Raw genomic sequence first — 13,103 nt, 5'->3', positions numbered from 1 at the left:
TATGTCCATTTTTTTCCTGAAAACTCTATGAAATCAAAGAGTAAATGGAGCGTGTTTCCACCTCACGCTATTATTCTTCATGTCCTACATTCACTATAGTTTACCAAAATGGAATTTACATTTGAAGATGGGTTAACTAAAATCAATTAGTAAGGATGATTTAGGAGTTAGGCTTTTGGAATCCATTAACACTTAACCAACTTCGAGGGTAATGCTTAATCTTCCTAAACTTTTATTAAAATTGTGCAACAGTATAAACTGATTTTTAGTAGATTTGCATAGAAATAACACCATTTCACTGGTGTGATACATCTTTTCCAAAGGATTACGGCAGGCCTCTTTGTATTCTTCATGTATATTCTTCTTTTTTTGTTGTTCATTTCCTTCTCCTCCTCCTACTTCTTCTCAGTTTTTATATGAAATAAACCATATTTATCATCTGGCTACCATAGTTCTAAAATGAGATCCAGTAGTAGTTTGAAGCACAGTGAACTGAACAGTTTCTTCCCTTTTTAAAATGTGACAGTGAGTGGCATTCTCCATAGTCAAGCCATATGAACATGGTTAACCTCATCAAGAGACTCTTGTGATCTCAAAAGGCTCCAAATCCACAGTCAAGAAGCTTGGTGACTTCACATAACTGCCACTTGTGGCTGGAAGGGAGACACTATCGTTTGCTTCAGAAGTTTTCAAGCAGTTTCTTATCTGGTAGCTTCTTCAGATTTCTTTGTTGCTTTTATTACTGCTTTTGACATTATGCTTTCAAAAGTCCAAAGGTCGAATCATCATCGTTGTAGAACGTAAGGAGTAACTGGGCCCTTTGAAGTAGTGCCACTTTATCCCGTTCAGTTTTCCGTGGTTTTGTCCAGCAGTGTAAAACATTCCATTTAGATTGGAGGGGCCACAAGCATCAAACCACCAGCCTGAAAAATGAGTTAATAATGAAAGAGAAAAGGATAAAAAACAATTAAAAGTAAACTGAACATGTGGAAATTAATGGCACTAACCCAGGTGGACTTTATACTTTCTATTTGCAAATAGGAGGCATTCAATAAAAAGCTTCTTGGTAGTGGAAATGCCTTAAGTGACATTCGATTTAGGCAATGTATGAACAGAGAGAAGAATGCTCTCATGGAAATCAAGTTTCAGTGTCACTCCATTGGGACTCATTTCCCATTGTAATGATGGAAAGCTTCTGGGACTCAGGATAAGGTCTAACTCAGATCTAGATTTATATGGAGGGCAAGCAAAATGCATATACCCTTGAACATCCCACCTTAAGCCTGCTATTAGGAATAGAACAATTATTAGTGAAGAAGTTCAGAAACTTAGACAACTGACATCTAAATAGAGTGAAAGAAATGTTTTCCATCTACTTCAAAATTTTGCCAAGAACTGGTCCACAGCTGCTTCTGAAATTAATTGGACACTGAGCAATGACTACGATGCACAAACTGAATTTGAATTACTGTGCTCTCCTTATACTGTATACCAGTATGGGAGGGGTTCGTCAATAGTAGCCACAGAAGTTCCTATATAGCAGTATTTTTTTCCTGTGACTGTTCATGTTCTTTTAAAACCTAGTAAAAAGAAAAAACTTGATGTGTAACATGGAGACCCTACACTTGCATAGCTCTCTGTAAGGATAACTTAGTACTTTATTTTTTTAATGAATTAAGTTTCTTAGATTTTTAGATAAAACATAGTACTTTTTCTCTGTCTCCTGAAGTAATACTACTGAAATCTTTAGGGAAACATTGATGCCAGAGACATTCTGGCATATTTTTATCTGGATACAGTTGACCTCACTTTGATTACAGAGTTATACCTAAGGGACTAATAGCTAAAGAAAGAGAAAGCTATACAACTGATGTTTAACTGTAACATGAGCATCATCTTACAGAAACTAGAAAAAGTTAAATGGAGAAAAGCTAGTTCTCACTTTTCAATTTTGGAAGATGAATATAGCAAGGTTGTGTTTATAAAGTCATACTAGAGGCACAGCAAGCTGTATTAATTACCAACTCATATTGGAGAACAATAAGGTATGCCTTGATGAATTTGGAAAAACTGTCTTCAATGCTGTTTTACCAACTGTATGCAAACAACATAGATGTTAATGCAGTCAAAACATGAGGGACAAGAAAGTTCTTGTTTGGTAAGGAAGGATGAACCATAAAATTCCACATTTTAAAAAAGATTTTATTTATTTATTTATTTATTTATTTATTTATTTATTTGAGAGTGAGAGAGATAGAGAGAGTACAAGCCTACAAGCCAGGGGAGAGGGATAGGGAGAAGCAGACTCCCTGCTGAGCCTGATGTGGGACTCTATCCCAGGACCCTGAGATCATGACCTGAGCTGAAGGCAGACGTTTAACCGACTGAGCCACCCAGGCACCCCTCCCCCTTTTTTTCTTAAGATTAATTCCTTTAAATTCTTCTTGATAAGTACAACTAGTAAAAATGTTATTTATATTACAAAAAGCATTCTGATATTAGGGAATTTATTTACCCTAAAGACTCTCAAAGGACAAAATGAAAACCCAACTTGATTGCTCCAGTATTTTAACTTTCTCCTCCTTTTCTCTGACCTGCTTAGGTACTCTTCCATCATGTTAATGAGCCTTTCATAGTCTTTCAAATATCCACCATGGTCTCTGAAGGAAATGCAGCTACTTTATCATCAGGAACGAGTACAAATCAAATCGTAGCATAATCCTCCAAGTTATACTAGGCATTCAAGGTAAAAGTGTGTGTTTTTGTTTGGTTTAGAGAAAGTCACGAGTTCTAGAAGACTGTAGGAAGGCAGAGATCTGCGGCCCACAGCAGCCTGACAATAAAGGGCACAAGATGAAGGATACATTCGTTGGGAAATTTTCAATGAGTTCAGCAAAGAGACAAGAAACAGTAGCGGCACATGAGAGAATCCAATAAATTGATCTTGGGTATTTTTTCTAATGAGTAAAGTGGGGTACTGTTTGTGGTATGGGGAAAGACATATTAGAGACACTGAAAGAAGACCATACGGCTGGGTGAGAGTTAACAAGAGAAATAGGAGCCTCAAGCTGACAAAGTCTGAAGATCAAATCACATAGTCTCTTGTTCATAATCCTAAGAACAATGTAAGGCACGGTCTATCTCCAGGCCCATCTCCTATACTTAGTGCTGCACCTAACAGAGTTTGCTTAACAAATGACTGTGGAGTGACTACAGGCTATTGACAGATTGACAGATTTTGACTGTTTGTCTGTGTGAAGTCTCAATGGTCTGAAGTAGTTCAATTTACTAAAAAGTTCTATTTGATAGACATCCCAATATATAACATCCATGCTTATTGTGTTTTTTCTTTCTTTCTTTCTTTTCTTTCTTTCTTTTCTTTCTTTCTTTCTTTCTTTCTTTCTTTCTTTCTTTCTTTCTTTCTTTCTTTCTTTCTTTCTTTCTTTCTTTCTTTCTTTCTTTCTTTCTTCATTCAGTATGTAATTATTGTGACTGTTGTTACATAATACTCAAGACAGACCTGGGCCCTCCCTTCATGGAACTTACTTTGAATGTGAGAGACAGACATAAAGTAAGCAAATAAGTAAAATACTTACAAATCATGATTAAAAAAAAGAAAGAAAGAAAAGAATCAAGTAGCTATGAAGGAGAATAACAGGGGACCTACTTGACTTTTCACACTCACAGAAGAAGCTGATATTCAATGAGTGCTGAAGGATGAGAGGGAGGCAGCTGTGTGAGGATGGGAAAGACTCTTTTAAGCATATATAGCACATGTCCGTGCCATGAGGAAGACAGCTTGACGTGCTTAGAAACTAAAAGAACATCAGTGTAGCTAGTACATCATGAACAAGGGGGAAACTCTCAGGAAATGAAGGTAAAGAAGCAGGCAGTCTTGGTGCAAAGTTGAACAATGTTCACAGAAAACTTTAGAGTTTACCCGGTCTACTTGTCCATCATCAGATGAACAAGCAAGACATTCTCTAGGACTAGGAACCAATATTTAACCAGAGCAACAAGGTCTATCAGGCTGAATATTAATCAAATATTCTTTAGAATCCTCATTCTATAACTACGGTCTGCCAAAGCCATCCTGAGCATATGTGGCAGCATAATGAAGGGGAGAAAAATCGATTAAGAGTCAATTCAACAAATATTAACCAACAGACAGATATAGAGGTTGGAGTTGAATAAAACAGAATTCCTGGCTCCAATTCCTCTCTCCTGTAGGAGAGAGAGACAATAAACTGTTTCAAAATGAGATGATGGTTGTGAAAAAGAGATGAACAAAACCTATGGAAACAGGCAGAAAGTCCTGTCAGTGGGTCCGCAAGGGTGACTTATTTACCACCTGAGCTGTGTTCTGAAGATTGATGTGAGTTCATTGAACAGAAAGAAATTCTGACACAGTATGTACTCCAAGAGAGTAGGAGAAAGTGTCTACCAGCAGCCTGCCTTGACTGGACTGCCACTGGGTAAGGGGTTGGAGAACATAGGGTTAGCAAAATAAACAGGAGGGAGAATACAGAGGTTTTTGTTTTATTTTTAGAAATTTTCATGGGCAATGGAGCCTGCAGTGCACCAGACAAGAAATTAGAAGACCTAGACTTTGATGCTGACTGCACCAATTAATAACCAAGACATCCTAAGCAGCAGCAATAATAATATTTTAATATTTGATATTTATAAAATAGTTAATATGCATCAGGAACTGTGCTACAATATTTATATGCTTTCTCTCATTTCTTCCCCCAAACAACCTTAGTTGATGTGGCAGGCACTGTAATAAAGACACTGTTGCTCAGAGAGTTAAGGAGATTTTCCAAGGTCACACATTCATTTGGTTCCTCAGTCCTAGGATGTGGTTTATAATGTTTGGTCAATTTTCACAGCATGGTTATATGGATCAAATAAAATGACACACTGACTATTCAGACCAGTAAAATCCAAAACAAGTGCTTAGTGTAGGTTATCTAGGAAATAGGATGGCAGGTTTAGAGTGGGAACAACAAGGATTTGCTCTTGTGGGGGACACCATGAGGGTTTAATAATGAAGACCAGGACATCAGTGCGAATATATCTCCTCATTTGCTTGGTAGGGTTTATTACAGAAATATGACAATAATTTGGACCCCAATGAGTATATACAATGTTTTCAGTGTAAAGACAATGGCACTTAAGTACCTAATATGATTGGAACAACTGTTTTCAATGATTAGTTTTGACATCATGTGGAAATCAAAGACCTTAATGTGTTTGACTGTTTTAAGACCAATGGGCAACACACATATGGACGATCACAGAACACCTGATGATAATAAAGATGATGAATAAAGACGGCACAACACAAAATGAAAGGGCAATTATTTCTCATGACAATTTGGTTGTAGTGTCCTTTATAAAATACTCTGAACTTCAAGGTAGCAAAAGTAGTTATTTGTGTGCAAGCAGGTATTCCGTTTCCTCTGACACATGCAGTAAAACAATAAAGGAATTTCCACTTTCTACTTTTCTTTGAAAAAAATAAATATGGCCAGCTCTTTTAAACATAAATCCTGAAAAGATGAGGTTTTAAAGCATATTTATAGAAAGCAGGCTAAAGTATAGCAGGGTCCTGGTTACTTATATGAACTCCTTGGCATTCATAGATAATCCTATGTGCTCATGGGTCATCAGTACATAAATGAATTTGCATGCAATGGAGGTGTTCGTGAACACACAGAGAGTATGCCTGGGGTTGCAGTTTCTCTCTGATAAGATACCAAATAGCTGAAGATATTATACGTCCTCTACAATCTTGGAGAAATACTGACTTCATACATTGTTCTGTATGTGCCTACGAATAACAAATAAGCTACGTGCTAATCTAGGAAAGGCACTTTAACGGTAAAAGAACTCAGTGATGCAAACAAAGGATGGAAGAAACCAGCAGCTTTCATCTGCCGTTCAGACAACTGATAAAATGTCTCAAATGTTTTAAGATTGGCAACTGCTGAGATGTATGTTGCCAAGCATTTTTCTTCATAACCTGTAACCTCATGTATATTTTAATAAGAAGTCTGAGATGCATGTTTCTAATTCATTTACACTTAACTCATTAAAATTTAGTTTTGTACTAACTATCTCGGGCTATCCAGGCCTTTAAAAGTCATTCCAGTCTTTTATCTCTGAAGCAGAAAACTCACATTTTATCACCAATAAATAAAACTTTGCCCAGAAAGTAGGAATTTGATTCTAAACTTTGTACTCAGGAAGTTCAAATTTATTTGAAAATCAGGAAACCTAACTCTCAAATTCTTCTGATCCTAAACAAAATGTCCTTCAACACTTCCTTACTAAGGTAAAAAGTACAGCAAAATGAAAAGATGTATCTGTTTTTAAGGATTTCTTTCATTTTCTAAGGCATGGAATCTAATTAGCAATGTGCAAAACAACTTGCACAGAAAATAAGATTTGCCTCTTTTCTTGCTAAGAATGAGGCTGAACAAAACTGACTGGTGTCACTGTTATCAGTGGGATCATTATGAAAAATAACCTCCCAAGTTCACATGTACAAAGTTGGCCAAATCCATAGCTAGCCTCAAGGAGCAGCTGCAAGGGTCTCCTGTGCATGCGGGAGGCATAAGACCTTTCTTAGAGGTCTGCACTCCCTCTGTCATCTCATACTATATCCCCTTCAGGCCAAGGACTTGGCTTTTTTTCCTTTCTCTTCTCTTTGTTCCAAAGATGAAAAAGTTGTTGATACTGGCCAGGAATCTTGAATTCACTGAAAACCTTTAGGTATTCTCTTACTGTCTCTTCCCTCCCTTGCACTGCATTTCACTTTGAACGTTTAAGTGAGGAAATCCTTGCAAACGTGTGCTGCAAACAGTAAAACAGAGCTCACTCTTGTCTTTGAATGCCATTCATTTTAACAGAGGCAGTAGAAGGAGTGGATAAAGCAACGGCTTCTCTGGAGGTCGTGTGCAAATTTTACCTGATGCTAATTCCGTGACCTTTGGCCAATTATCTAACTTTTCTGTATCTCCGTTCTTGCCAACAGCATTATTGTGGTGCCGAGTTCAAAGGGTCTTTAGAAGTAAGTTATTAAATATAAATCATTTAGGATAATGCAAAAATGCCTGTTCTTATGACTGCAATAAATATTTGCTATAATATTATTAAAGTAAAATACCACACAATCAAGTGTTTGATTACTTCTCAGCCATTGTCAATTATTAACCTTTGGGGGCAGCCTTGTGCTATAGGCCTATCGATTCTGGTTCACTTTTTTTTCCAAATTTACCTTTTGAAAGACATTTTCTGATATTCTTTGCTCTTTTGCTAGTAAGTGAAAATGTTCTTCAGAAAATAGGAATATAATCCTAAACTTCGTACTTAGCATATTCATATTTATTTGGAAGTCAGGAACCTAATGGTCAAATTTTTCCAGTTCTGGAGTTAAGTCTTCTGGGGTTTAGTTATTCTGAAAATATTGTCCCAATCCTCATATTCATCATATTGTTTCATGTGTGTGCCTGCAAATATATATAAGTATACATATGTTTTGTATATATAAGTATACATATATATTTATGTATTTTCAATCTAAGTTCACACAACAGTCACATTCAGACTCACACTGATTTATTTTTATATCTTCTCACTGGTATCTTCTGTGATTTGGCAATGCCCTTTCAGGGTTTGTGATAAAATATTCATTCATGCAACCAGTATTTATTGAGCACATTCTATGTGCACCTCAGTGCACCGTGCCTGGGCACTGAAGATATAGGAGGAGAGGGCGCAAAATCCCTGTAACATACATTTTTGAGGCATAGGCTTATGGATTACGTACTAAAAGAAATTGCTTTGAAATAAAGTAATGCAATGTATATTTCTGTGCTCAACCTTAAATTATCCATATGGATCTTTTCTCTCAACATTTTTGCCTTAAAACCTAGGGAATGTGAGTTATCTGACAATGCTTAGTATGTCCTCCCTGGATTATTAAAAACTCTAAGATGATCATATTTTCCCAAAGATCCTGTCACTCAGCATCATTCACTAGTTGGAGAAGCTGCTAATTTCTTTCATTTTCTTTGTCTTCTTCAAGATTATATAGCAGGCCACATCAACCCTCTTCTGCAAGCATTTATCAACTCTCTGCTGTTAGCATCTGGTAGGTTGTAGGGTGTACTAAGAAATTTATGTGTATGGCTTTATCCTGTCTTTTAGGGCTGAACTGAGAAATATCCTTTGTTAGCTTTAGCAAAGTCTTGTCTGTCGGCTGACATAGTTTATGCGTGGGAAAAGAGATCGCTGTTTCTACCACAACAGATTCTTTCTGCAGAAGGTTAGGTCACATTTGTACATAGCTTTTATATTATACACTAAATGTGGAAATTGTGTTGAAAGAAAAGTAAGGTAAGGAAAGGAATGTAAAATAATACCATGTTTTGTTTTGTTTCGTCAGCAACCTTTAGTAATTGTAGTCTCTAACAGACTTTTAGAAATACTTATTTGAAGAATGTTAATTTAGTACCAAAGACCACGTTTTTTTCTTTGAATGTAACATTCGCTTTGAATGTGACAATCTAAAAGTCATTCATTGTCAGTATTCTGGAGTCAGAGGTTTTTTTTTGCATATTTGTTTTTATAGACAATAAATCCATATTAACAAGAACATGCATTGAATGAGACTACATTTTCATTTTGTTAATGTTAAATAGTAGATAAATGTTTTATGTTTAAAATAAACCGATTCCTTTCTTTGGGCTCAGGAGGGCACTATCAGAATGTCCTACAGGATTAAAAATATTTCCTATAATCATCTCTTAACTTTGTCCCTCCCACTACTGAAGTATACAGATTTTTCATAATATCCTTCATATAGGGGGAAAACCTAAGGAGAAAACTTACAAATTTTCCTAAGGTCAATGGCATCACAGAGCAAAGACATTTCTGGCTTACAGATCTGTGCTGACAAATCACCTCTATTGAACGATTAATTAAAGGGCAGCTGCATAGAAGATGTATGTGGCAATTTTGACCTTGAAATATATGCTTTGGTCTCAGAAGAAATATGTAAAAAAACATGAAAATTATTCAATATTGAAATTGGATGGAAAAATTGCTGGCTTTCTGGTAAGGTAGAAATAAGTATATATACTTCCAGGAAAGGAAGTAGAAAACATTGTTGTATGTATTTCTATTGATGCAAATGTGCTTCTCAGCCCCCTATACCTCCTCTCCACTCTACAATGTACTATAAATTACAACCCATGCACTGAAAGATATTACGTGTTTAGCCACAGTTAAGTACACAGAAAACAGAGTCACAGAACCAGAAGAAAATGTGAGAGACATTCTTATCTAGACCCACAAATGCGGGAACATGCATAAGTAAGCTCTTTTAGATAAAATAGCTTTATACTCTCTCCTTGAAGATATCCACAACTACAAATGCACAATCCTCCCTGGCAGCAGTTGATCCCCGGAGACGCCTTCTAAAGTCACTTCCCCATCCTGCAATAGCTACTGTTGTATTTTGTCTTTAAAACTGGTTATGATATGAAATTGTGTTATTTATTGTTTACTCTTTTGCTGATGGTCTCCCTCAGTAGATGCAAGTTCTATTCTGTCTTGCTCATTTCTCTAAGAATAGTTGATCCTTAATAGTTACTTATTAAAATTATGTTACATTGATAGAAGGAGGTTAAGAAATCAGGATATTAGGAAAGAAGAAAGAAAGATCAAAATAATATTTTGACCTTATGCTTAGCTGAAATACCTTCTGCTTTCAATTAAGCTCATCTCCTGTTATTCAGTCTTTGACAGATAAGGGTGGCAACAATACCACATTCTCCAACCAAAATCCCCCCCAAGTACTTGCACAAAACTATTTAGGACAGTTAGCGGGCAATCAATCTTACTTTACCCTTAATTTCTTGCAGAAGAAACAAAGGAAAAATATATAAATAAACAAGATAAAACTAAGCTTTAATTGATGAGGACAGAAAACTGTGAATTATTAGTTTCAAAGAGTATGAAATCTTACTGCTTGAAAGAAACTATTTTAAATAGGCAACAAGTTCAAATACAAATTTAAAAAAAAAGAAAGGAAAAATCATTAGATGAAGAAAATGGTTCTAAGGGAAAATATGACAGAATAAGTACTGGTGGTGGGGAGCAGCTAAGTAGGATATAAGTTCCAGGCAATACTCAAGTTACCTGGACTGTCACTGACATTCATCCTTATGTTCTCCAGTTCTTAACTATCTAAATTCCACATTTTAGTTTTGCAGGGTGAACAGAATTGCAAGGCCTGGATTCTTTCAAAAGGATATTTGATAGGGTAATGGCGTTTATTACAAAAACACATTGACTTCGACTATTTCAGCCCAAGCAATAAGTGGAAATTTTCTCTCCCCCACATATGTGTTTATTGGTAAGAAGCAGGTCCAAGAATGATTATGGATGAAAGAACATGACAAAGTTCAATCATTTGAAGCAGAAATAAAATCATAAATCTGAGCAATGAAGTTTTCTCATCAACAACCAAGAGGTGCATTCTCCTCTTTGCTTTGCTCTATATTTTCATTATTATGACAGAAATATGAACTTTTTGGAATGCTCTTCTAAAGCAACATTTGAAAGATTTTACTTCATGCATTGCATTTATTTGGTAGAAAAACTATTTGTAGAAATAGATGTGGACAAATTGAAGCATATTTCAATATTAAAATGAGCAGGAAACTAGACAAAGTCCTTATGTCTCTGTATAAACTTGCTGACAATTCCATTTATGGGATCAGGGAGGTAATGAGAAGAAAAAATTTCTTTCAGGAAAAAAAGTTTAAAAACTAACCTATGGGTACCATTTTTGGAAAACATTCTAAATTTGTGACAACTGTGTTGGGGGAGGGGATCATAAAATTACATATAGAGGACTTTTACCTATTTGATAAGGTTGAATGTGATGTCAATACCATTTTAAAGTATAGGGAGAAGGATATGAGAGGAGGAATCATAACAGATTGGCTTTGATAATACTAGGGCTGGTCTTACATTGGAAAGATATTGATGTAAGTATGGCGGTCAATGGGATGTGATTTATGGTGGTAATAATGGAGGACATGAAGATGAGGATGAAGGTGGAAAGATTTCTTCAAAATCACCTCTCCAAATTCTTCCATGCTCTGTTAACTGATGAGAAAATGTCAACCTAATGATACATTTCATTGGCTTCAAAATTTGAAAGTGATTTCAAGGGTTATACGATGCTTATTCATTCATTCATGCACCATATTTTTAATTGAGTTCCTATGTACTGCATCTACTGAGGTAGATGTTAAATACAAGATGGTGAGCATTAATTTGCTTTTATTTTCCTTATGCACAAAATGGAGATTAGAGTTTCTCCCCCTGCTTATCTCACAGAGCTGGTTTGGAGCTCAAGTAAGATAGTACAACCTATGCAATAACGTATAAAAATACATAGTAATAATGGTAGTAGTATCATATTTTGGGAAGGAAAACGCTTAATTTTGAGAGTTTTTTTTAAATTTATTGCCATTAAAACATGCTCTGTTGTAGATTAATACAGAAGGAGAATCAGAATAGCTGATGGTGAGAGTGACTGCTATTCCATTAAGAGAGGGAAAGAACTCTGAAACTGTGACAGCAGAAACACTGGAAAGAAAGTTTCCTTTACAGTTTTGCTTGGTGCCAACCCCTTCCTTGCCAGTCTGTTACATACTTGAGCTACACTGCTTGCCGTTGGGTTTTAGCTTAGTGTTTCTCAAACCCCACTTAGTCATGTATCAACTTCACAGATTTTTTCCTATTATTCTTTTATAACTTTTATTAATATTTAATTAATATTTTTCTTTAAATCAATAATGTGTTATGTATCAAATATTGTGAATACTTTAAAAATGCAAAGATTATATAATTTCTTTAAAGAAGAAACCAGTACCACTTGCTATAATAAAAGGTAGATATAAAACCCAATAAAATTAAAATAAAATCACTTTATTTAATTCTAGGTAGGTTCCATTGTCTAACCAAGGCCCTGAGCCTGAGGCCAAAGGGTTTGCTCCTTTTTCGCTATGAAGGTTATTGAGTGATTATTGAGTAAGTGCTGAGGAAGTGCTACAGGTATGCTAGTACCAAACTGAGAATTTTTCTTTGACATAATCAGAAGGCTAGAAAGATATTAAAAAGTTCAAAAAGGATTAACTTTCTTACTCAGTGATACAATATTATTTAATAGTATTTCTTATACTAGCTCAGATGTCTTGCAGAAGTCAATACCATATAATGCAAAGCCCTGGTGTAGCTGGTCTGAATTTTATGACTTTAGATCTAACTCTACCTCTTTATTCTTCTTCTTCCATTTCAACAGAATGTTCAAGGAACTGTACTACACAGTTGCAAAACACTTTGTAAGGAGGATTGTCCCCCCCGCCCATGCTGAATTCCCAAACTGTTGTTCATTCCACTATGGGTATCATTATGATTATTTAGAAGGCAGAAAACTGGCACTTTAAGAAGCTAAAGAATGTATTCAGAACCAAGCCTAGCAGGCCGCTTTTATAGACATTGGGGGAGGAGGCAAACTTATAAATATGCTAGCAACGCCTTGCACGAGAACACATGGTAGATTAGTGAGCAGAACAAAATGATCTCTAGGGACTTGCTCTTAAGTTTCCTGGCCAGAAGATCACAGTCCTTTCTCATAGATAAGAAACTTCAAGCCTCAAACCAATGAAACATAACTTATAGAACGGCCCCATAGGACTTACCTCCTGTTAGCATGAGGGCACATTTGCACATACAGTTGTCATTATCTGCATCTTTAGTGCTGAAATCAGCACCATGTAAGATCAGGCTGCTCTGTTTTCCTGCTGTCCCAGTGTGACCCTTTAAATACAACCTGAAGTTTAAAAAAAAGGAAAAGATAAGCCATTCAACAGAATAACAGAACCCAGAAGACCAGTTTGTTGAATGTTTGCCTTTTTTATAATTTTCTCTCTTCTTTGCATTCAGCCCTCTAACAATCTACTGTAAGACCCAAGCTAGAGAAAGAAAGAAAGAAAGAAAGAAAGAAAGAAAGAAAG

General features: G+C 35.8%; 1 protein-coding gene across 3 annotated transcripts in view; it reads right to left on the bottom strand.

The window, feature by feature from the left end:
* Positions 1 to 238: 238 nt before the first annotated feature.
* The window catches only part of ANGPT1 (angiopoietin 1), a 243,138-nt gene continuing 230,273 nt past the window's right edge, over positions 239 to 13,103 (bottom strand). For all 3 annotated transcript variants that reach the window (XM_045805796.2, XM_045805797.2, XM_087864678.1), the window contains 2 exons: positions 12,789 to 12,919; positions 239 to 923 (listed from right to left, as the gene is read on the bottom strand). In XM_045805796.2, the coding sequence (XP_045661752.1) occupies positions 763 to 923; positions 12,789 to 12,919 (292 nt within the window). In that variant the 3' untranslated portion in view covers positions 239 to 762. The remainder of the gene's footprint in view (positions 924 to 12,788; positions 12,920 to 13,103) is intronic.

The sequence above is a fragment of the Ursus americanus genome, chromosome 9, assembly GCF_024610735.1.
Source record: "Ursus americanus isolate L20-20 chromosome 9, mUrsAme1.1.p, whole genome shotgun sequence".
Classification (NCBI taxonomy): domain Eukaryota; kingdom Metazoa; phylum Chordata; class Mammalia; order Carnivora; family Ursidae; genus Ursus; species Ursus americanus.
Note: the sequence above shows the minus strand (reverse complement) of the source record. Positions and strands in the feature narration are given on the sequence as shown.